This window comes from Myotis nattereri (assembly GCF_964212035.1).
Source record: "Myotis nattereri genome assembly, chromosome: 1".
Taxonomy (NCBI): domain Eukaryota; kingdom Metazoa; phylum Chordata; class Mammalia; order Chiroptera; family Vespertilionidae; genus Myotis; species Myotis nattereri.
Genome location: NC_138075.1, coordinates 64,411,612 through 64,437,410, shown reverse-complemented (window position 1 = coordinate 64,437,410; position 25,799 = coordinate 64,411,612). Strand labels below are relative to the sequence as shown.

At 41.9% G+C, this 25,799-nt stretch overlaps 1 protein-coding gene across 2 annotated transcripts in view; it reads left to right on the top strand.

Annotated features, from left to right (window-relative positions):
• GOLM2 (golgi membrane protein 2) overlaps positions 1–25,799 on the top strand; it is a 119,059-nt gene that overhangs the window by 30,103 nt on the left and 63,157 nt on the right. For both annotated transcript variants that reach the window (XM_081112426.1, XM_081112425.1), the window contains exon 2: positions 18,998–19,052. In XM_081112426.1, coding sequence (XP_080968552.1) covers positions 18,998–19,052 — 55 coding nt within the window. The remainder of the gene's footprint in view (positions 1–18,997; positions 19,053–25,799) is intronic.

Here is a 25,799-nt window from a genome sequence, read left to right as displayed (position 1 = left end):
CTGGTAGAAGAGTTTTAGATTCTACTCTATGGGCAATAGTATTCTATCACAGGATCTTGACTAGAAGAAATACTTGATGGAAAACAAATTTTTGCAAAGATGTTACTCATTACTATTTGGAAATTGATAAAAGTGTGAAAAGACTAGTGATAGATTAGATTTCCTCATTTATTTATTTGATAATACTATTGAGTGCCTGCAGTGTGCCAGGGGATTACAGGAGTGACCAAACAAGATATCTGTTCTTATGGAGCTTGTACTAGTATTCTAGTGCAGCTAGATGAGAATAGTCTGTGTAGATAAGGTGGTCACCATGAACATAGAATTAAGGATCAGATCTGAGAGAAATTGAAAAAGAAGAATTGACAGGACTTGGTGACAGTTTATGTGGAGTGTGAATGCAGGCAGTTGTAGGCACTAATGGGCCGATGAATAGGAAGAGAAGAGAGCAGAGACATAATAAAAAGGTTGATAATGGCACTAAAGGTAATGGGAAGTTGAGAAGGGCTGCTAATTTGTGGAGAAACTATTTAGATTTTTTTTTTCTTCAAGTTTCAGAGATTCGTGAGAGGTGCAAGTAGAAACGCCTTATGGACTGGATATGGCAGATAGGGAGGAAATTCTTGCTCTCATACTTTCCAGGTCTGCCTTGCTTTCCTTACCCAGTTCTCACTCACCCCTTCCCTTTCATAGCCCACCATTTGCACTCTCTTATATGGCTTTATCACTCACTCAAAATATCCTTTGTGGACCGACTGGAGGCACTATCCTGTATCTTCCTCATTCTGGGACCCAGGCTGACTGAGAAGCCACCCTCTGAAACATTTGTTGCTATGGTAGAATGAATGTGATGAATTGTGCTCCTCCTAATTGCTTGTGCTTGGAAGTGATTCATGTTATTTTGATCACATTTCATTCCCTCTCCCTCAACCCAGCTTCAAAGGAATGGGGAGGACAATCCTACAAAGTGCCTGGGATGAGAACTAGGAGTATTTGCCAATACTAATGACTACCACAGGCCTTGATTATTAATTCATTCTAACATAAACCTGACATAGGATTTCAAATCCTTGAAATTTAAAACTATCTAAAAAGAGATTAGAATTGCTGAACAAACTATACTTTTTCAACTTAATCTGGACTGCTCATCCTTTCATATTTCCTTTCCAGCAGCCCTGTTCATTCTTTACTATCCTCATTTGAGCTAAGATTACATGTTCTTTTATTTCAGTTTAGTTCTTGCCATTCTTTTCTCCTTTACATGCCTATTTCAAGCAAAGCTGCAGAAAATCATATTCACCAGACTGGTACGTACTTGTAAAAATTTATGATCAGCTACCTAAACTGGATTTTCAACACTTGTCCCAACAACTTTCAAACTTTAACCTCTTCAGACTTCCCCTCAACCCCTAGCCCCACTTAAACTATTTTTCTTCTTCTTCAAGCCCAACAGGTGGTCTCTCCTGCTTGTCCAAGAATTGCACAGGAACTGATAAAACTTTCATTACCAAATCTATAGGCATACCTACATCTCTACCCTTGTTAGAATAAATTTTAAAAAAAAGTTCCTGCCCGGTCGGTGTGGGTCAGTGGTTGAGCATCAACCCATGAACCAGGAGGTCACGGTTTGATTCCTGGTCAGACCACATGCCTGGGTTGTGAGCTCCATCCCCAGTAGGGGGTGTGCAGGAGGCAGCTGATCTATGATTCTGCCATCATTGATTTTTCAATCTCTCTCTCCCTCTCCCTTCCTCTTTCTGAAAATCAATAAAAACATATTTTAAAAAGAAAAAAAAAAGGTTCATCCTTTCTCCAGGACTAGCTCTTCTCTGGATCCAATTTCCTCCATCTTTTCAAGGACCTTGTACTATTATTATTGCACTCTCCCTCTTATATTCAATCTATCTATACTTTCTCCTCAGTACTTAAAAAATACTTGAGTCTTTCTTCCCCTTCCCAGTCAAATTTCTTGAAAAGAGAATTATCTTTGTTCACACCTGCATTTTCTCTTCTTACTCCTAATATCTCAGCATCTTTTTACGCAGCACTCTGTGCTCTTGGCTCCCATGACATCTCCTTTTTTCTTCTACCTCTCAGTTCTTCTTAGTTTCCTTTTCTGGCTTTACCTCTGTTCATTATTAAATGTTATTGTTCATAGTTTTCTGTCTGAGACCCTAGTCTCTTCTCCTGTTCTCTTCCTAAGTAATCATATTTACTTAGAAAACTTCAGTTATGCTATTACTTCAAAATGAGTATCCTGCCGAAACCGGTTTGGTTCAGTGGATAGAGCGTCGGCCTGCGGACTGAAGGGTCCCAGGTTCGATTCCGGTCAGGGGCATGTACCTGGGTTGCGGGCACATCCCCAGTAGGAGATGTGCAGGAGGCAGCTGATCGATGTTTCTCTCTCATCGATGTTTCTAACTCTCTATCTCTCTCCCTTCCTCTCTGTAAAAAAATCAATAAAGTATATTTTTTTAAAAAAAATGAGTATCCTTTACCCAGACCTATTTCCTGTTTCTTTTACATTTTTGTATTATTAGGCTCTATACCAGGGGTGGGCAAACTTTTTGACTCGAGGGCCACAATGGGTTCTTAAACTGGACCGGAGGGCCGGAACAAAAGCATGGATGGAGTGTTTGTGTGAACTAATATAAATTCAATGTAAACATCATTACATAAAAGGGTACGGTCTTTTTTTTTTTTAGTTTTATTCATTTCAAACAGGCCGGATCCGGCCCGCGGGCCGTAGTTTGCCCACGGCTGCTCTATACAGTATCTTTCATTAAGTAGGTGTTCAATTAATGTTTTCCTTGTGACTAGCTGACAGAGTGAATGATTAAACCAACTTTGTAGTGATTCTTCTTAACAGACCAATACTAAATACTTTGTATCCTCAGGCCTAATACATAGTGAATATGTAGTAAATGCTTTATAAATGACTAATTGAAGAAAAATGAATGAGTTAATAAAAACACTTTGCAATGATTTATTATAGCCAACCAAGACAAAAAAAACTTGCTATTCTCTTAAAATATATAACAGTATAGCCCTGGCCCATTTGCTCAGAGGTTAGAGTGTTGGACCATGCACCAAAGGGTTGAAGGTTTGATTTCGGTCAAGGGCACATATGTGGGTTGTAGGTTCAATCCCTGGCCCTGGTCAGGGCACTTGCAGGAGTCAACTAATCCATGTGTCTCTCTCACATCGATGTTTCTTTCTGTCTCCCCCCGTCCCCCACTTCCCTCCCATTTTCCCTCCCTTCCACTCTCTTTAAAAAATCAATGGAAAAAATATCCTCTGGTGAGGATTAACAAAAAATAAAAATGTAACAGTATAGGTTAAACTAGAGTTTGCTTCAAGGGAGACTACTACTTTTTTAAAAAATATATTTTTAAATATGTTTTTATTGATTTGAGAGAGAGAAGAAGGGAGAGAAAGATAGAAACATTGATGAGAGACAAACATCCATCGGCTCCTTCCTGCAAGCCCTCCACTGGGGATCATGCCCAAAACCCAGGCATGTACCCTGACCAGGAATTGAACCAATGACCTCTTGGTGCATGGGACAATGCTCAATCCAGTAATCCACTCCGGCTGGGTGGAAGATTGCTACTTTAACAGATCATGTGAAAGTTGTAGGTGTCTTTGAAATGTTGTCTAAATAATGTTAGCAATGAAAGAGTAGGAAGAAAACGAGGTTAATCACCTACCTGATCTAGTATATGCAGAATGGTTATGAACACAGACTCCCATCTGGGACTGCTTAGGAGAATATACAGAATCTACTATAGGCATATGATAGAAGACCCAGTTTCCTCATCTGCAAAATGGATAGCCTATTTTATAGGGTGGTTGTGAGGATTAAATGTAATGATACTTGAAAAGTACTTAGCACAAGACCTGGCATAAGCATTTAATACTTATTAGTTATTATTAATGAAATACCATTTTGATCCAACTGGTATAGGTGCCAGCCAAAGACATACTTTAGACGAGTAATCACTAAACCTGGCTGCTTATCAGAATTTATTTGAATTTAAAAAAAAAAAAAAAGATTCCTGGGCTCATCCCAGACTACTGAATCACACTGGAGTGGGGTGGGGGAGGCAATAATTTATATTTCTTAAAACTACCCAGGTGATTCTTGAGCATCATCCATGTTTGACAGCTATGTTATAGAAGATAAAATTGTTTCTAGAAATCATCTGAGCATGAGATATAATCAGGAAAAATGTATCTAGTGTGGAGAAAAAGGAGCCAGAAATGACAACTGTAAGAGCCAATTATGTATAACCTTTGGGATCAGTGGTCATTGTTGTGCTGATTGCCCAAGAATAGGTCATAATGAAAGTGAAGTATGCACAGCTGAGCCATTTTCAAGGCCCCAGTATGAAGAGAAGCAGAGGAACTGAGCTGGTAATAGCTGCCAAAATTAATTCAGAGTAGCCATGTAGGATGGAGAAAGCATTAAAAGAGCTTCAGAAAGAGATGGTAGAAATATAAATGTTAAGTTTTAGGTATTGGAGGAAGAAAGATTAGAGGAAAAGAAATGAAATAGCTGTGGATGAGCAAGAGATGGAAAATCTCAGGAGAAGATAATTCTTACTGGGGGAAAAAAAAGAGATGAATATATGCCACAAAAGAGAAAAAAAGAAGAGGTCTCAGGAAGGATAGTAAACACATTTTAGGAGATTAACATGGAAAAAACCAAGAGAGCAGGGAAAATCAGCCTATTATAGATGGATTCCAAATCCCAGAAAAACAAATATTACAGAGGGGGAGAGGTAAAGTAAAGCCTAAAGCAAATGAAGTTGATAAGGGGAAGTAAATGAGGGAATTCAGAAACCTTGAAGGATAATTAGAATTATACAAATATGGATAAAGTACAACTTAAGGTAGGAGAGTATGTAGTACAAAGAGTATGGAACATAAGAGTCATTCAGCAAACATCTATTGTTTGTTGGTGTCAGGCAGTATGCCAGATGATGGACACACAGGGATGAGTGAGAGACACAGTTCCTGTTCTCATGGAATTATCATTTCTGATAAACATTGTGGGTAGAAAAAAATTGGGTGACAGTCTTATTGATAAAAGGATGTTTTGCTTTTGAAAGAACTGAATATGAAGCTCTTCCCAGTAGATTTGGGACCAGGCAAGGCATTTTGAGAACTATGGGTTTTTGAAGAATGTATTAGACTCTAGGTTGAAGTCTATCTGACCATCCTATCACATATCCATCCATCCATTCATCTGTATATTCATCCACCTATTTCTTATCCAAAAAGAAATTTGAAAGACAAAATAAAATAAGTATTTGGTATCTTTCTTGTATATTGTAAATGGATATTTTAGGAAAAGTCTTAAAGTAAACAAAAAGGGACCTATGAAGCCAGACAATGAGAATACTTTTCATAAAATAAGAATTAAATAATACTTTTTAGAATTTATTTACTGTTACCTGTCTGGAATAAAAAGGAAAAAAGAGAAAATCTTCTTATGTCATTGCCACTTCAGCAGAGAGTATATGTGGCAAAGTGAACTATCTTTTTTTCCAATCATGCAATAGTGAGAACTCTAATTTCTCAACAGCTGGTAGAGTCATTTAGAAGATAAGCAAATTTCTGTTCGAACACAAGGAAATTAAAACTATGAGAAGGAATAATCAGAAGGGAAGTCAAGTTTCCTTTTGAAGGTGATAAATAGTAGAAGTATTTAAAAAAAGTGAAGGCCCTCGGGGAAAGGGTTAAAGCCAAAGGAGTTAAAGAACTAAAAAGACCTATCTATATGCAGAAATTATTAGTGAAAAGAAATAAAACACAAACTTGAAATAATTGGAGCAAATGTTAAAAATTAGAAACTAAATGGGAAAAGTTTTTTTGAATAGACTCAGAATGGTAGAACATAAAATTAAAGCCAAAATTAAGTTATTGCTTTACGTACAAGGGAGTGTCATGGTAAGTAAAAAAACATTCAGATTTCCTTAAAAGGACAACATTGAATCTTAGAAGAATTCTTTTATCAGTCCATTTTAGGAGCTAGATAAGAATTTTGGGGGTAGGGTATATATATGTGGAGAGAAAAGGGATCAGATGCCTGTAATATTGCAATGTCAAAAGAGGAACAGATGTTTTAGTAGCGGACATCTAGATTCTAAAAGTAAGCAACATGATAAAATTACTGTAGTTGCAAGAGAACTTTTGGACTTAATGATCTGCCAGTTGGGCTCTGTAGCATCTTGGAGCAACTCCTTGGCACCTCTGTTCAAAGGCACAATAAAACTAGTAAATAAGAGAAATTGGGTACTGGTACCTGTTGATAATACTAAATACTGAATATGAGGTTTATCTGAGAATCCTATTGGAAAGATTGACATGAATAATAGAGAACATGAGATGCTAAGGGAACAGTATGCTGTAAGGGGTCTGAGAAGCTAACTGAAAAATCCTACATGGCAAAGGAATGGGGTAGGAAATAAATTCATTATGCTTGGATTAAAAAAAAAGGCTTCTATTTAAACATTATGGAGAAACCAAGATGGTGGCATAGGTAAACACTGGAGTTTGCTGCCTCGAACAACCACTTCAAAAATACAACTAAAAGACGAAACAGACATCATCCAGAACCACAGGAAGGCTGGCTGAGTGGAAATTCTACAACTAGGAGGAAAGAGAAAAACATGCCGAGACTCAGAGGAGGCGCAGTGCTGAAGTAAAATACTAAGGTGCAGAGTGCATGCGGAGAGGACTGGCGGCTGAGGATGCGGTTGTCATTTTCAATCGGGAGGGAGTCTCAGGCTCTGAGCTCCAGTTCCGGGCGAGTCTCTAGGGACCCAAACTCATACGGGAGAAGCGGAACTGTCTGGCATCGCTCAGAACCCTAGGGCAGCTTTCTCTCCAAGGGGCTTGCAGCGATTACAGGGACACTGAGAAGCAGAGCTTCTGAAGGCAAGACTGAGAGCAGCCATAATTGCTAACCCCGCCCTATTGATCCTGTGGGACCCGCCCCGCCCAAGCCCTGCAGGGAGACTTTTCCTGGATAGCCTCAGGCAAAGGCTAGATTAGCACCTCCCTAGAGATCCAGGAACCAGGAAGCCCAGAGATCAGAGTGGGACCATCCAGTTTGCAGCTCCGTGGAACCAAAAAAGACATGCTCAGGGGGCAGACTCAGTGAGCACAAAGCCCCATCGAAGCAAGTCTAGCCACAGAGGGGTGTCTCCAGCACAGAAGTTCTCCCACTGCAGACACAGCTGATTCTCACAGCCAATTGGCCTGGAGGTCAATTCCTCACAGTGATAACTACAACAATCAAGGCTTAACTACAACAAGACTGTGCACAAAGCCCACAAGGGGGTGCACCAAGAGTGTCTACCTCAGGTAATTGGGACACTTTGCACAGAAAGGCACTCTATCGACACAGCGAAGCATAAAAAATGCTGAGACAAAGAAACAAAACACAAACAACAGAATTGGAGGAAAGCAAACTGTTGGATATAGAGTTCAAAACCACACTTTTAAGGTCTTTAAAGAACTGTCTAGAAGCCGCCGATAAATTTAATAAGGCCCTCGAAAAGACTGGTGAGGCCGCTGATAAATGTAGTGAGATCTTCAAGAAGACTGGTGAGACCGCGGATAAATGTAGTGAGATCCTCAAGAAATCTAATGAGACCCTCGATGTTGTGATAAAGAACCAACTAGAAATTAAGCATACACTGACTGAAATAAAGAATAGTATACAGACTCCCAACAGCAGACCAGAGGAGCGCAAGAATCAAGACAAAGATTTGAAATACGAAGAAGCAAAAAACACCCAACCGGAAAATCAAAATAAAAAAAGAATCTGAATATACGAAGATAGTGTAAGGAACCTCTGGGACAGCTTCAAGCGTACCAACATCAGAATTATAGGGGTGCCAGAGGATGAGAGAGAGCAAGATACTGAAAACCAATTTGAAGAAATAATGACAGAAAACTTACCCTACCTGGTGAAAGAAATAGACTTCTAAGTCCAGGAAGCGCAGAGAACCCCAAACAAAAGGAATCCAAAGAAGACCACACCAAGACACATCATAATTAAAATGCCAAGAGCAAAAGACAAAGAGAGAATCCTAAAAGCAACAAGAGAAAGAAAATCAGTTACCAACTAGGGAGTACCCATACGACTGTCAGCTGATTTCTCAACAGAAACTTTGCAGGCCAGAAGGGAGTGGCAAGAAATATTCAAAGTGATGAATGCCAAGAACCTACAACCAAGATTACTTTATCCAGCAAAGCTATCATTCAGAACTGAAGGCCAGATAAAGAGCTTCACAGATAAGGAAAAGCTAAAGGAGTTCATCACCACCAAACCAGTATTATATGAAATGCTGAAAGGTATCCTTTAAGAAGAGTAAGAAGAAGAAAAAGGTAAAGATACAAATTATGAACAACAAATACACATCTATCAATAAGTGAATCTAAAAATCAGGTGAATAAATAATCTGATGAACAGTATGACCTGGTGCCTGTAATAGAATCAGGGACATAGAAAGGGAATGGACTGACTATTCTTGCGGGGGGGCGGGTGCGGGAAGAGATTGGACAATAATCGTGCACCTATGGATGAGGACAGTGGGTGGGGAGTGAGGGCGGAGGGTGGGGTGGGAACTAGGTGGAGGGGATTTATGGTGGGAAAAAAGAGTAACTAATGTAATAATCTGAACAATAAAGATTTAATTGAAAAAAATTTAAAAAAATAAACATTCTGTGATTTTCTCTGTAATACTATGTAAAATATATTGTTCCAGACCAGCTTTTGAAATGTGAGGACTTCATATGTGAGTCATAGGGGCCAGCATCTCCATTCTCAATAAAGAAGAATGAAGAGAAAAATTAAAGTGATAAGAATAAAGCAGTAATGCCCATATAACCTGTTACTATTTTTGTACTCTGTGGATTAAATTTCCCCTCTTCATTAAAAATTTTTGTAATTGGAGAGAAACCAAGATGGCGGCATAGGTTAACGCCGGAGATTGCTTCCTCAAACAACCAATTCAAGGGTACACCTAAAAGGTGGAATGAACATCATCCAGAACCACAGGAAGGCTGGCTGAGTGGAAATTCTACAACTAGAAGGAAAGAGAATATCATACCCAGACTCAGAGGAGGCGCAGTGCTGAAGTGAAATACTAAGGTGCGGAGTGCGCACGCGGAGAGGGATGGCGGCGGAGGGCGCAGTTGTTGTTTTCAATCGGGAGGGAGTTTCAGACTCTGAGCTCCAGAGCCGGGTGAGTCTCTAGGGACCCAGACTCATACGGGAGGAGCGGGACTGTCTGGCTTCGGTCGGAACTCGAAGGCAGCTTTCTCTCCAAGGTTTGCAGCGGTTGCTGGGACTCTGTGAGGCAGAGCACCTAGGGACGGAACTGAGAGCAGCCATAACTGCTCGCTCCGCCTGCTCTGTTTGATCCAGTGCGACCCGCCCCGCCCAAGCCCTGCACAGAGCCATTTGCCAGATAGCCTCAGGCAAAGGCTAGATTAGCACCTCCCCAGAGGACAGAAGTTTTCCCACTGCAGACACAGCTGACTCTCATAGCCAGTTGGCCTGGAGGTCAAATCCCCCCAGTATTAACTACAACAATCAAGGCTTAACTACAACAAGACTGCGCACAAAGACCACTAGGGGGTGCACCATGAAAGCAAAAAAAAAAAAAATGCGGAGACAAAGAAACAGGACAAAATTGTCAATGGAAGATATAGAGTTCAGAACCACACTTTTAAGGTCTCTCAAGAACTGTCTAGAAGCTGCCGATAAACTTAATGAGATCTACAAGAAATCTAATGAGACCCTCGATGTTATGATAAAGAACCAACTAGAAATTAAGCATACACTGACTGAAATAAAGAATAGTATACAGACTCCCAACAGCAGACCAGAGGAGCGCAAGAATCAAGACAAAGATTTGAAATACGAAGAAGCAAAAAACACCCAACCGGAAAAGCAAAATGAAAAAAAGAATCCGAAATTACGAAGATAGTGTAAGGAGCCTCTGGGACAGCTTCAAGCGTACCAACATCAGAATTATAGGGGTGCCAGAAGATGAGAGAGAGCAAGATATTGAAAACCAATTTGAAGAAATAATGACAGAAAACTTACCCCACCTGGTGAAAGAAATAGACTTCTAAGTCCAGGAAGCGCAGAGAACCCCAAACAAAAGGAATCCAAAGAGGACCACACCAAGACACATCATAATTAAAATGCCAAGAGCAAAAGACAAAGAGAGAATCCTAAAAGCAACAAGAGAAAGAAAATCAGTTACCAACTAGGGAGTACCCATACGACTGTCAGCTGATTTCTCAACAGAAACTTTGCAGGCCAGAAGGGAGTGGCAAGAAATATTCAAAGTGATGAATGCCAAGAACCTACAACCAAGATTACTTTATCCAGCAAAGCTATCATTCAGAACTGAAGGCCAGATAAAGAGCTTCACAGATAAGGAAAAGCTAAAGGAGTTCATCACCACCAAACCAGTATTATATGAAATGCTGAAAGGTATCCTTTAAGAAGAGGAAGAAGAAGAAAAAGGAAAGATACAAATTATGAACAACAAACATGCATCTATCAACAAGTGAATCTGAGAATCAAGTGAACAAATAATCTGGTGATCATAATAAAATCAGGGACATAGAAAGGGAATATACTGACTATTCTTTGGGGGGGAAAGGGGTGTGGGAGATGCGGGAAGAGACTGGACAAAAATCGTGCACCTATGGATGAGGACAGTGGGTGGGCAGTGAGGGCGGAGGGTGGGGCGGGAACTGGGAGGAGGGGAGTTATGGGGGGGGGAAAGAGGAACAAATGTAATAATCTGAACAATAAAGATTTAATTAAAAAAAAAAGAAACATTGCCAGTGAAGACATATTAAGCTTTAAAAAAAAAAATTTGTAATTGTATAAAGATGTAAAAGAGACAGTTCAGGAAAGCTTAGGCCACTCAAAGCCTTATGTTCAAGAATAGCATTTCTCACCAAAACCGGTTTGGCTCAGTGGATGGAGCGTTGGCCTGCGGACTGAAGGGTCCCAGGTTCGATTCCGGTCAAGGGCATGTACCTGGGTTGTGGGCACATCCCCAGTGGGGGATGTGCAGGAGGCAGCTGATTGATGTTTCTCTCTTATCGATGTTTCTGACTCTCTATCTCTCTCCCTTCCTCTCTGTGAAAAATCAATAAAATATTAAAAAAAAAAAAGAAAAAAAAAAGAAAAAAAAAAAAGAATAGCATTTCTCAACCAAAATGGCGGCTTGCATAAATGCCGGTACATGCTGCCTCCCACAACCACATCAAAATTTCAACTAAAATATAGAACTACCATCATTCAGAACTGCCTGAAAGCTGGCTAAATGGAAGTGCTACAACTAGAGAAGTAAAGAAGAAAGTACATGAGACTGGTACAAGGAGCAGAGGATCAGAACGGGCTGGTCCAACACCCATGTGTGGCGTTTTATAAATTGGGAGGGATATCTCCACTGCGAAGGCCTTCTATGAGAAGCAAGGGGTCCCAACCCCACACTAGACCCCTAGCCCAGGGTTCCAGAGCTGGGAAGAGAACTCCATGTAACTTCAGTCTGTAAAAACTAGTGGGGATTATGGCTAAGTGACAGGGAGACTGCTGGAAACACAGGCAGTTTCTCTTAAAGGGCCAGGTCATGGACTTATCCAGACTCAATCCCTCTGGGCTACAGCACTGGGCGGTGGCTTTGGGGGACCAGGGACATAGGGGAAGAACTGGATTATCTGGCATCAGGGAAGGAACTTGGGGGTGGCTTTCTCCCAGATGGAGGTTCTCACAGGGGTCATTGTTCCTATGCTGGACCTGTCGTTCCCCCCCCCCCCCCGCTTTGTCCACAGAACTGACTGGCAGCCATATCTGAGTTTCCATCAGTATGACCCACACTGTTCGCTCTACCCTGGTGATTCCCTGAGACCTGCCCCATCCAATTTGCAGCCCCACCCAAGCTATTTGCAGCTGCTTTTCCATATGAATGGCCTGATCTGGCTCAGGCTTCAGACTTTGCTAAAATATCTTAAACAAGCGGCAGCTGGAGTCAACGTGCCTCAAACCTATCAATAAAAGGCCTAAGACCCTGCTCTAGCACCAGCCTGCCTTGCTTCACCCCTGGGCCTTCCCTGGGCACTTCCAAGATATCTGTAGATCTCTGTCTAGCTCAGCTGTGGGCAAACTACAGCCTGCGGGCCGGATCCAGCCCGTTTGAAATGAATAAAACTAAAAAAAAAGAAAAGACCGTACCCTTTTATGTAATGATGTTTACTTTGAATTTATATTAGTTCACACAAACACTCCATCCATGCTTTTGTTCCAGCCCTCCGGTCCAGTTTAAGAACCCATTGTGGCCCTCGAGTCAAAAAGTTTGCCCACCCCTGGTCTAGCTCCTGCCTGGTGGCCCTAGGCAGTGGCTGATTTGCACCTCCCTGGAGGCCTCAGAGCCAGTGCACCTGGTGGACAGCTTCAGACCATACTAGATTACAACTATACACATCCACTAGTGACACACTCAAGGGGCAGACTCAGTGAGCACCAAAGCCCCACTGAAGCAAGTCCTGCTCCATAGGGGTGCCTCCTGCACAGCTGCTCTCCCACTATAGTCGCAGCTGGTCCTCACAGCCGATTGTCCTGGAGGTCAACTGCTCCCAGTGACATCAACGGCAATCAAGGTTCAACTACAACTGTGCACACAGCCCTCACAGGGGTGCACCTAGAGTGACCAGCTCAGGTAACTGGGGAGGCTGAGCCACTGGGCCCTACAGGACACCTACTACACAAGGCCACTCTACCAATTACAGGAGGTATAGCACCTCTACCGAATACATAGAAACAAACACAGGGAAGCAGCCAAAATGCAGAGACAAAGAAACATATCACAAATTAAAGAGCAGAAGAAATCCCCAGAAAGAGAAATTAATAAAATGGAAGCAAGCAAACTAATGGATACGGAGTTCAAAACACTGGTTATAAGGTTGCTCAAGTATCGTAATGAGCACTTCAAGGGACTCAAAGAGAGCTTCAAAGGACTTAGTGAGACTTTCAAGGATCTTAGTGAGAATTTCAAAGACATGAAAAAGTACTAGTCAGAAATACTAACTGAAATCTATATAATCCTATATAATGAAAGAGAAACATGTAAATCGAACATCCCTTTGCTATGCTCACCAGCCAATCAGGAGTAGATATACAAATTAACCCATATGTGGGTTAATTTGCATAGACAGGCACGGGAGCGCCGGTGGCTTGGGGGGACATGGCTTCCTTGGTCGCTCCCCCAAGCCGCCGGGAGGAGAGCAGAGCAGGAGAGCCAAAGGATTGGGGGGGACGTGGCAGAGTGGGAGGCCGTGGGACAGAGACAGAGCAGGAAAGGAAAACCTAGAGCATGAGGAGCACCAGGAATTCGGGGAATAGTAGTTCTGGTGGCAGCCCCAGGACCAGAAGCAGAAGCCCAGAGCACAAGGAGCACCAGGAATGCTGGGAATCGTAGTTCTGGTGGCAGACGGATCTCCTAGACACTAGAGCAAAGTGAGCCTGGAGCAAGTTACTGTTGTGGTGGGGGATGAAGGGAAAGCAAAGGTAAGTAAAATCAGAGTGTCTAGGAAAAATTAAAGGGAAGATATCCTAAAACTTCCAGGAAATCTCCACCAATGAAGCAAAAAAAAAAAAAAAAAATGCCTCTATTATTCTGTGAGCAACAAACCAAACTGGGTTGGGGGTCTCAGACAATTCACTCGTATGATTGCAAAGACAGACAGAAACTCCCAGGATGGAGAGAGCTCCCCTGAGGACTCCCAGATTGGAGAGGGTGCAGGTCGGGCCGAGGGACCCACCTCCAGTGCACGAATCTTTGTGCACTGGGCCCCTAGTCCTATCTAATAAAAGAGAAACATGGTAATTAGCCATACATCCGCTACCCTTCCCATTGGCTAATCAGGGCGATATGCAAATTAACTTCCAGCCAAGATGGCGGCCGGCAGCCAGGCAGCTTGAAGAGAACATGAGGCTTGCTTGCTTCAGTGACGGAGGACTCCAATGTACCCCGCCTACCGCTGCCAGCCTCTGAGCTTGCAGTTTGAAACATTGTTACAAATATAGAAGCTAAACAAAACCCCAGAAACCTGCTTTCAGCCAGCCGGGATCTCAGAGCTGGAGTTGAAACAGTGTTTCGATTATAGAACCCAAACAAACCAGATACGTGCTTTCAGCAGTGGAGGCCTAAGAACTGGAGCCAATCCTCAGAGCTAAAGCTGTCCCAGAATAAAAAAGAAAAAAGAAAAAAAGGAGCGGTTGGGAGCTTCAGTCACCCCCAGCCTGAAAACAGCCCTCAGCCCCTCACCCAGACTGGCCAGGCACCCCAGTGGGGACCCCCACCCTGAAGGGGGTGTGACCAGCTGCAAACAGCCATCATCCTCTCACCCAGGCTGGCCAGGCACCCCAGTGGGGACCCCCACCCTGATCCAGGACACCCTTCAGGGTAAACCAGCCGGCCCCCACCTGTGCACCAGGCCTCTATCCTATATAGTAAAAGGGTAATATGCCTCCCAGCACTGGGATCAGCATGATAGGGGCAGTGCCCAAACCCCCTGATCCCCCTGCGGCTCTGTGTGTGACAGGGGGCAGGGCCACAACCTCCCTATCCGCCCTGTTCTGTTCATGACAGGGGAAGGCACCCAACCCCCTGATCAGCCCTGCTCTGTGTGTGACAGGGTGCGGTGCCCCAACCCCCTGATCTGCCCTGCTCTGTGTGTGACATGGGGCGGTGCCCCAACTCCCCTATCCGCCCTACTCTGTGAGTGACAGGGGGAAGCTCCTTAACCCCCTGATCGGCCCTGCTCTGTGCATGACAGGGGGGAGCTCCCCAACCCCCTGATGGGCCCTGCTCTGTGCGTGACAGGTGGGAGCTCCCCAACCCCCTGATCAACCCTGCTCTGTGCGTGACAGGGTACAGAGCCCCAACCCCCCTGATGGGCCCTGCTCTGTGAGTGACAGGGGGCAGTGCCCCAACCAATTGGCCCTGCTCTGTGCGTGACAGGGGGTAGCCCCGCAACCTCCCCATCGACCCTGCCTTGAGTGTGACAGGGGGCGGTGCCCCAACCCCCCAATCGGCCCTACCCTGAGCGTGACTGAGGGTGGCATCGCAACCTACCAATCCGCCCTGCTCTGTGCATGAGAGGGGCCGGCGCCCCAACTCCCCAGTCAGTCCTGCTCTGAGCCCGACCAGGGATTGCAGGGCAGGCACCTAGGGATTGGGCCTGCCCTCTGCCACCCAGGAGCGGGCCTAAGCCAGCAGGTCATTATCTCCCGAGGGGTCCCCGACTGCGAGAGGGCACAGGCCAGGCTGAGGGACCCACCCCCCCCCCACCCCCCGCGAGTGCACAAATTTTTGTGCACCAGACTTCTAGTATAGATAATAAAAGCCTAAGCAACCATTAAGGTGGAACAGAACAACCAGTCACTATGATGCACACTGACCACCAGGGGGCAGACGCTCAATGCAGGAGCTTGCCCCTGGTGGTCAGTGTGTTCCCACAGGGGAGCACTACTCAACCAGAAGTCGGGCTCACTGCTGGCGAGTGCAGTGGCAGTGGCAGGAGCCTCTTCTGTCTCCACAGCAGCACTAAGGAGCAGCAAGTGGAGTGGTAAGGAGCATCGAGTAGGTGGGTGGTAAGGAGCGAGGGGTCCCGGACTGCAAGAGGGTGCAGGCCTGGCTGAGGGACCCATCCCCACCCCCCCAGTGCATGCATTTCGTGCACTGGGGCCTCTAGTAAAGAATAATTTACAAGGATTCAACAGTAGAGTAGAGGATTCCGAGAATCAAATCAACAATTTCAAATTGAGGAAGCAAAAAATACCCTATCAGAAGAGCAAAAAGCAAAAAGAATACAAACGTATGAAGATAATATAAGGAGCTTCTGGGACAATTTCAAGTGTATCAACATTTGCATTATGTGTGTGCCAGAAGGAGAAGAGAGAGAGCAAGATATTGAAAACCTATTTGAAGAAATAATGACAGAAAACTTCCCCTACCTGGTGAAAGAAATAGACTTAGAAGTCTAGGAAGCCCAGAGAGTTCCAAACAAGAGGAACCCAAAGAGGTCCACACCAAGACACATAATAATTAAATGCCAAGGGTTAAAGACCAAGAGAGAATCTTAAAAGCAGCAAGAGAAAAGCAGTTAGTTACCTACAAGGGAGGGCCCATACAACTGCCAACTAATTTCTTAACAGAAACTTTGTAGGCCAGAAGGGCATGGCAAGAAATATTCAAAGTGATGAATAGCAAAGACCTACAACCCAGATTACTCTACCCAGCAAAACTATTTAGAATTGAAGGTCAGATAAAGAGCCTCACAGACAAGAAAAAGCTAAAGGAGTTCATCATCACCAAACCAATATTACATGAAATGTTGAAGGGTATTCTTTAATAAGAGGAAGAATAAGAAGAAGAAGAACAAGGAGGAGGAGGATTAAAAATATGAATAATAAAATGGCAATAAATACATATCTATCAACAATTGAATCAAAAAATCAAAATAAATGAACAAGGAATCTAATGAACATAATAAACTGATGAATAAAAAAAAAAAGAACCAGAGGGCCGAAACTGGTTTGGCTCAGTGGATAGAGCGTCGGCCTGCGAACTGAAAGGTCCCGGGTTCAATTCCGGTCAAGGGCATGTACCTGGGTTGCAGGCACTTCCCCAGTGGGGGATGTGTAGGAGGCAGCTGATCGATGTTTCTCTCTCATCGATGTTTCTAACTCTCTATCTCTCTCCCTTCCTCTCTGTAAAAAATCAATAAAATATATTAAAAAAAAGAAAAAAAGAGGCATGGAAACATGGAACAGACTGATGAATCTCAGAGGGAAGGGAGGAGTGAGGAGTGGGGAGAGATTAACCAAAGATCTTTATATGCATACTAGAGGCCAGATGCATGAAATTCGTGCAAGTGGCTTGGCCCTTGCAGCCGTGGCAGCTTGCCTCAGCTTCATCCGGAAGGCTGTCTGGTCTAATTAGCATATTACACTATTATTATAGATATGCACTACCTATGGACATAGACAATAGGGTGGTGAAGGTCTGGGATGGAGTAGGAACTGGATGGAGTGGGGCAGTGGGGGGAAAATGGGGACATCTGTAATACTATCAACAATAAAGATTAAAAACAAACAGAAGAAAAAAAAGAATAGCATTTCTCTAGCAATTTCAAAAGCAAGTTTCAAATAAAGAGTAAATGGAAAAAAGTACAAAAAAGCTGAAATAGCATCCTCAAAATGGATAAAAAACAAAGTAATACAAACTTGTTGGGAACAACAATAAAGGATGCTTATCCTCTTTGAAGGGGCAAACATGCAAAAAAAAAAAAAGAAAGGCTCATGAAAATAAAGGAAGTGGAAAAGAAAGTAAACATAGGCTAATTAGAAGTTAGAGAGCATTGTTAGTGATCAACTGATCATATAGCTGTTGGTGTTAGTTGGTGCCTGAACTCCAGACCCACTTTTTCAACTACCTATTGAATATCTCTTCTTGAGTATGCCATAAGTGTCTCAAATTCAATAGGTCCAGGTCTGAAAAAATCATCTCTGCACTTCTCCCTACCACTCCAAGTCTGTTTCTTCTGTGTTTCCCTATTATGGAGTATTATAATCTTACTCATCTAGTCCCCCTATTTTAAATATATATATTTTTTTATTGATTTCAGAGAAAGGGGAGAGGGAGAGAGAGAGAAAGAGAGAGAGAGAGAGAGAGAGAGAGAGAGAGAGAGAAACATCAATGATAGGCTGCCTCCTTCATGCTGCACACCGGGGATTGAGCCCACAACCCAGGCATGTGCCCTTGACTGGAATTGAACCTGGGACCCTTCAGTCCACAGGCCCATGCTCTATCCACTGAGCAAAACCAGTTAAGGCTAATCCCCCTATTTTAGAAATGTAAACATCATCCTTGATGTTTCTTATTTTATTCCTATATCTGATCAACCAACAAGACCATTCTTCCCCTTGATAGTTCTCATATATAGTTATCTCTCTGTTGTAATTCTATTAATTTAGACCAGGGGTTGGCACACTTTTTCTGTAAAGGACCATATAGTATATACTTTGGGCTTTTCAGGCCATATGGTTTTGTCACAATCACTGTAGCTTTAAAGTAGCTATAGACAATATGTAAATGAATGGATGTGGCTGTTTCCCATCAGACTTTATTTAAAGATACTGAAATTCATATAATTCATGAAATATTATTCTTCTTTTGATTTTTTTTTACTATCTAACCATTTACAGATGTAGAAACCCCTTATGGGGGATCACCTTGTAAGTTATATAAATGTTTAATCACTATGTTGTACACCTGAAACTAATATAACATTGAATGTCAACTGTAATTGAAAAATTAAAAAAAAATTTTTAATGTAAAAGCCATCCTTACCTAGCCATCCCTACAAAAACAAGCAGAAAACTAGATTTGGCTTACAGGCCATAGTTTGCCCAACCCTGGTTCAGACATTTTCTCTCATATGAAATACAACAGTAATCTCCTACTCTCCTAGATTACAGTGACCACAAAAATGAGTCCTATGTAATATCTGTCATTCTATGAAAGCTTGATAATTATTAATTACTTTTGGTTTGATATTAATTGATTCAAGCAATTCTTTTTTTTAATGTAAAGTTAGTAAGAGGTCTCCTCTAGTAAGATTTTGAAAAAACATGCCATTAAGCAATATTCAACTGAAGCTTTAAAACTTTTGAAAGTTATTATACTATATATTAAGTAAAGTGAATAAATTACTATAAAATCAGAATTTATCTAATTCTTTTTGGAAAGAGGTGGTATATATAATGTATATATAATAAGGATTTTTCTTTTGCATTTATGATCAAGCTCAAAGTGAATGTGAGAAAAAAGTAAATGTGAGCAGAACTACGTATTCTTTACTAAAATGAGAACTTAATTTTTTTCAGGTTAAACTACAGAGCAACATATCATATCAGATGGCAGACATACATCATTTAAAGGGTAAGAAACTTAATTACAGATTAAAGATAAACAAAGGTCACTAAATATCTAAAACCCTCAAGAATTTAGAATAATAAAACAGCTAAATGAAAATTTTTGAACAAAGTTCCTCAAATGGCAAAACATTTATTCTTTTGTCTTAAGATATAATAAAATGTTTTAATATTGCTTTATATATAATAAATGCAAGTTAAAATTTGAGGCCAGTCCCCAGCTAGTGTGGCTAACTGATTGAGCATTGACCCAGAAACCAAAAGGTCACTGGTTCAATTCCTGGTTAGGGTGCATGCCTGGGTTGTGGGCACAAGCCCCAGTAGGGGGTGTGCAGGAGGCAGCGGATTGATGATGTGTCCCTCTCATCGATGTTTTTATTTCTCTATCCCTCTCCCTCTCTCTCTAAAAATTGATAAAAACATATATAAATGTATTTTAATTTGAGGCCAGCATTTTAATCTTGTGCTGTAGACAGAGTTCATTCAATGAAATGTTGTTAATAGAATTCTCTAAGAAAGTTGAGCTGTAGCTTCAGAAACCATAAAATTTCTAGGGGAAAGGTAAGGGGTTATCCTTCTGTACTGTGCCAAATCTGCTAAAATAATCCATTCAGGTCTAGGGATGCTTTGGACAGGTCCTCCTAGCTTAATGTTTTAGATATCTTGGAAACAGAAGGAAACCTGGAAAGATATGTATATTTTCATTTAGATGAAGTGATAGGAGATAACCAAACTTTTTATGGGAAATAATAGGTAAGGAGAAGAAGCTCTATGCTTTTTGACATTAGTTCATATCATCTCTGGCTTTTGGAGTTTGGGGTCTTGAGGATCACCCTTCTTCTTCCTCATAATCCTTTTGTTATGACACCTTGTATTTTAAAACTTTGCATACAGTGACTTTAAGTTTATATATATGGGTAATACATGTCTCTAATTTCATAAATATATCTTTATTCTATAACCATTTTGAACCCTTTTGATAGAATTAGATAGTATATTTTTATCATCCTCTTGGAGAAGCCAACCAGAGCTGGCTCTGTAATTTATTGAAGTTTTGCTTTCACCTAGCAAAACCATTAGGAAGTGTTATTGGTGTGTTTTAACCCAAAAATAGGAATTATTAATTTTTTACTGTCTGTGATTTAGAACAGCTTTGATTTTTTTAAAATTAAATCTTTATTGTTCAGATTATTACATTTGTTCCTCTTTTTTCCCCCCATAGCTCGCCTCCACCTGGTTCCCACCCCACCCTCCACCCTCACCCCCCTCCCCAATGTCCTCATCCATAGGTGCACTATTTTTGTCCAGTCTCTTCCCGAATCTCCCACACCCCTTTCCCACCCAAGAATAGTCAGTCCACTCCCTTTTTATGCCCCTGATTCTATTATAATCACCAGTTCATTCTGTTCATCAGATTATTTATTCACTTGATTCTTAGATTCACTTGTTGATAGATGCATATTTGTTGTTCATAATTTGTATCTTTACCTTTTCCTTCTTCTTCCTCTTCTTAAAGGATACCTTTCAGCATTTCATATAATACTGGTTTGGTAGTGATGAACTCCTTTAGCTTTTCCTTATCTGTGAAGCTCTTTATCTGACCTTCAATTCTACATGATAGCTTTGCTGGATAAAGTAATCTTGGTTGTAGGTTCTTGGTATTCATCACTTTGAATATTTCTTGCCACTCCCTTCTGGCCTGCAAAGTTTATGTTGAGAAATCAGCTGACAGTCGTATGAGTACTACCTTGTGGGTAACTGTCTTTCTCTTGCTGCTTTTAGGATTCTCTCTTTGTCTTTTGCTCTTGGCATTTTAATTATGATGTGCCTTGGTGTGGTCCTCTTTGGATTCCTTTTGTTTGGGGTTGTCTGCGCTTCCTGGACTTGGAAGTCTATTTCTTTCACCAGGTAGGGTAAGTTTTCTGTCATTATTTCTTCAAATTGGTTTTCAATATCTTGCTCTCTCTCATCTTCTGGCACCCCTATAATTTGGATGTTGGTACACTTGAAGCTGTCCCAGAGGCTCCTCACACTATCTTCGTATTTTTGGATTCTTTTTTCATTTTGCTTTTCCGGTTGGGTGTTTTTTGCTTCTTCATATTTCAAATCTTTGACTTGATTCTTGCGATCCTCTAGTCTGCTGTTGGAACTATGCATAATATCCTTTATTTCAGTCAGTGTATGCTTAATTTCTAGTTGGTCCTTTTTCATAACCTCGAGGGTCTCCCTAGATTTCTTGAGGGTCTCACCAGGCTTTTTGAGGGCCTTACTAAATTTATCGGCGGTTTCTAGAAAGTTCTTGAAAAACCTTAAAAGTGTGGTTTTCAACTCTATATCCAGTCGTTTGCTTTCCTCCATTTCTGTCATTTGTGACCTGTTTCTTTGTCTCCGCATTTTTTATTCTTTCCTGTGTTGGTAGAGTGGCTTTGTGTGCTAGGTGTTCTATAGGGCCCAGTGGCTCAGCCTCCCCAATTACCTGAGGTGGACACTCTTGCTGCACCCCTTTGTGGGCTTTGTGCACAGTCTTGTTGTAGCTAAGCCTTGATTGTTGTAGGTATCACTGGGAGGAATTGACCTTCAGGCCAATTGGCTGTGAGAATCAGCTGTGTCTACAGTGGGAGAACTTCTGTGCTGAAGACACCCTTATGAGGCAAGACTTGCTTCAGTGGAGCTTTGGTGCTCATTGAGTCTGCCCCCTGAGTGTGTCCCTTATGGATCTGAGGAGTTGTAATTGGATGGTCCCACTCTGACCACTGGGTACACTGGCTCTTGGATCTAATGAGGTGCTAATTTAGCCTCTGCCTGAGGCTACCCAGCAGGAGCTACAAGGTGATCTGCAGATTCCCCTTCCTTGTTTGGGGTTTGGAGGTGCCCAAATGAGGCCCAGCTGTGAAGCAATGCAAGCTTCTATGTGGCCTTGGGCCTTCTCTTAGAAGTTCTGGGTCTGTCTGGCCCAGCTGCAGTTTGTTAGGTAATTTTCAGATTGCAAAGGGCCAGGCCTTTCATATGCAAAAGGCTCTGCGCACAACATGGGTGGGGCGGGGTCTCAGGGAATCAGCAGGGGGGAGCAAACAGCAATGGCTGATCCTCAGTCCTGCCCTAAGGGGCCCCGTGTCTCAGTGTCCCAGTAATCGCTGCAAGCGCCTCTGAGAGAGTGCCGCCCTCGAGTTCCGAGTTCTGCCCGCTGCCATACAGTCCAGTTTCTCCTCGTATGAGTCTAGGTCCCCAGAGACTCACCCGGAACTGGAGTTCAGAGCCGTTGGGGGCTTGGGACTCCCTCCCGATTCAAAAAGACAGCCTCGTCCTCAGTTGCCAGCCCTTGCCGCATGCACCTCCGTTCCTCTGCACTTCCGCACCTCCTCTTAGTCTCGGTATGCTTTTCTCTTTCCTTCTAGTTGTAGAATTTCCACTCAGCCAGCCTTCCTGTGGTTCTGGATGATGTCCGTTTTGTCTTTTAGTTGTATTTTTGAATTTGTTGTCCAGCTTTGATTTTTTTTTTATTAGAAATTTGTTTCTTGGGGTGGCTGCATTTATTTTTGTTGAATTTGTGTCCATGTTCTGCTCTTTTTGAATCACAGAGTGCATTGGGATTACACAAGAAGATGCCACACTCTCAGTGCTGCTTCCAGCTTGCAATTTTTATTTGTTATTTATTTTTAATTTTTTAAATTGATTTGAGAGAGAGAGGATAGGAGAGAGAGAGAAAGAGAGGGAGAGGGAGAGAGAGAGAGAGAGAGAGAGAGAGAGAGAGAGAGAGAGAGAGAGGCATCAATTTGTTGTTCCAATTATTCATTCATTCATTGGTTGATTCTTGTATGTAACCTGACCAGGATTGAACCTGCAGCCTTGGCATATTGGACAATGATCCAACCAACTGAGCTACCCAGCCAGTACCCAACTTGCAATTTTTACAAATGATTCTGCTTGTCATCAAAGTATATTTCTCATTAAATTGTAGTAGATCAATTGAATAAGAAATCTTGTGGCTTTTGCTAGTATATGTCAAAGAAAATGACAGCCTATGTTACTGAGTAAAAATCTTTATTGTACCGTATGCATTGAAGTACTAGTAGATCTTAAGATGTTTTGAAATTTTATATGAAATTTTCTTCATCAGAGAAAAAAAGCTTTGTTTGAACTCATAACTGTACAACTTTTGGTTTTGGTGCAGTTTTAAGATTGACTTTTATTAATGTGACTTTTGTGCCTTGGCAACTATTTCCACTGAAATAAACTTTTTTTAAAAAAATAATTCTTTATTGTTGAAAGTGTTACATATGTCCCCCTTTTTCCCCCCATTGACCGCCTCCAGGCTGCCACCACCCCTACTTCACCCCCCCACCCCACCCCCCTCCCCCCCACCACCACCACCACCAAGGCCCTCACTGCCCATTGTTTGTGGCCATGGGCCATGCATATATGCATACAAGGTTCTTGGTTGATTACCTCCCACTCACCCACCCTTCCCCCTGCCTTCCCTCTGAGATTCCACACTCTGTTCCATGTTTCCATGTCTCTAGATCCACTCCGTTCATCAATTTATTCTGTTACTTAGATTCCACATATGAGTGAGATCATGTGATACTTGTTTTTTCTCTGACTTATTTCACTTAGCATGATACTCTCCAAGTCCCTCCAGGCTGTCTCAAAGGATAAGAGATTCTTCTTTTTTACTGCTGCAAAGTATTCCATGGTATAAATGTACCATAGCATTTTTATCCACTCATCTACTGTGGTTGAAATAAACTTCTTGATAAGTTGACTATAAACCCAAATTTGACTATTTTATTGAAATTAATACTGGATATAATGGAATTAATCAACACTAAGACCCTAAAAAATCCTTTATGGTAGTTAATATTTTCATGGAAATAAAAGGAATGGCAGTTGGTTTTTAATTCCTGATATAACAAGTTAATATTCTAGTATACACTGATTTATTTTGAATAGCACACCTTATTTTTATGCTTATTACTGAAAGAAAATTTGAAATCAAAATTTTGCTTGAAAAGCTGGTTCTAGGCCACCCCTTTCTTAACTGTATCCCCAATCTTTTGATGTTAAATTGAGGGAGTATGGCCATACCTTTCTATAACATACCCTGGTGTTATTGTCTGAGATAGAACATCCTGCACGATCAACCATGGACCTGATCTCACGTTAAGTTACCTACTCTGGCAGTCCTGCTGTGGTGACCTGTATCAGTCACACTAGATATAGAGTATTTTGGGGTTCAAAATTAAAAAAAAACAACAACACCACATTTCCATCAGTTGAAAGTAAATTTGTGATATAGGAAAATTTTGTCTTTAGTTTTGCTTTCATTTCTGTTTACTTTCCCTTTTCATGCCCTTGTTTTGACCACTCAAAATACTAAATTAATTCTCAGCTTTATAATCTTTTGCCTATATTCAAACAAGAAAGAATCTGGTATTTTACATGAACTGGAACTTATTTATAATGATGTTTTATTTTTGTTTGTCAGTTGTATTATAAGCCTTTAGCTCCATTTAGAAATGAAAACTGTATTTCCTGATAAAGAAATTTCAAATAGCCTGGCTGGTGTGACTCAGCGGTTGAGCATTGACCTATGAACCAGGAGGTCAGGGTTCAATTCCAGGTCAGGGCACGTGCCCTAGTTGCAGGCTCAATCCCCAATGAGGGGCGTGCAGGAGGCAGCCGATCAGTGATTCTCTTTCATCATTGATGTTTCTAACTCTCTCTCCCTCTCTGAAATCAATAAAAATATATTTTAAAAAATAAATTTCAGATATTATTAGAAGTTTATGGAGAGACAGAGAAGCCATCCTAAATCTTGAAATCATATCAAGCCTCAGGTTCATTCTGAAGGTAAAGTTAGCTTACTTCACTTATTTACTGTGTAGGAAAAAGAAGCCTGAATGAGGCCTAAATATCACCAATTGAAGTCCATTCCTAATAGCTTCCAGGTAGTGCTGATTTATATAAATTGCAGCAATTTTTAGTTCTAGAATCTTTCTGGCCTGAGCATAGGTTCTCTGAACTGGCTAACGTTGTAAGCTACAAGGCTTTTTGTCACTGCTGCCTGCTGGGACCTCACTGTCTCTGTAGATTCAATATCCATAGCTGAGGTCAGAGTTTCTGCTACCTCTAGCCCTCTGTATTTTAGAAGATGGTGCCAGGGATCAGATATCAGTTTGAATGTGTTATTGAGGGATGCCTGGCCTCAGATTTGTTACTTTTATCTAAAGTGGGGGTAATGGGTAAAAAACTGTGGAGATCAACTATGTTTATATTAGAGGCCCAGTGCATGAAATTTGTACATTGCGGGGTGGGTCCTCAGCCCGGCCTGCACCCTCTCCAATCTGGGACCCCTGCAGCAGTTCTCAACCTATGGGTCGTGACCATCAGAAAACACATATAGCATATCAGATATTTACATTACAATTCATAACAGTAGCAAAATTACAGTTATGAAGTAGCAACGAAAATAATTTTATGGTTGGGATCACCACAACATGAGGAACTGTATTAAAGGGTTGCGGCATTAGGAAGATTGAGAACCACTGCCTTAGGGGATGTCTGACTGCTGGTTTAGGCCCAATCCCAGGCTAGCAGGGGAGGGCAGTTGGAGGTGACCAGACCTGCAGGGAGGGCAGTTGGGGGTGACCAGGCCTGCAGGGAGGGCAGTGGGGGGCGACCAGGCACCTCTATCATCTCACATGTAACGAATGCTACAGTGGTAATCATTTCACAGTATATAAGTGAATCAAAT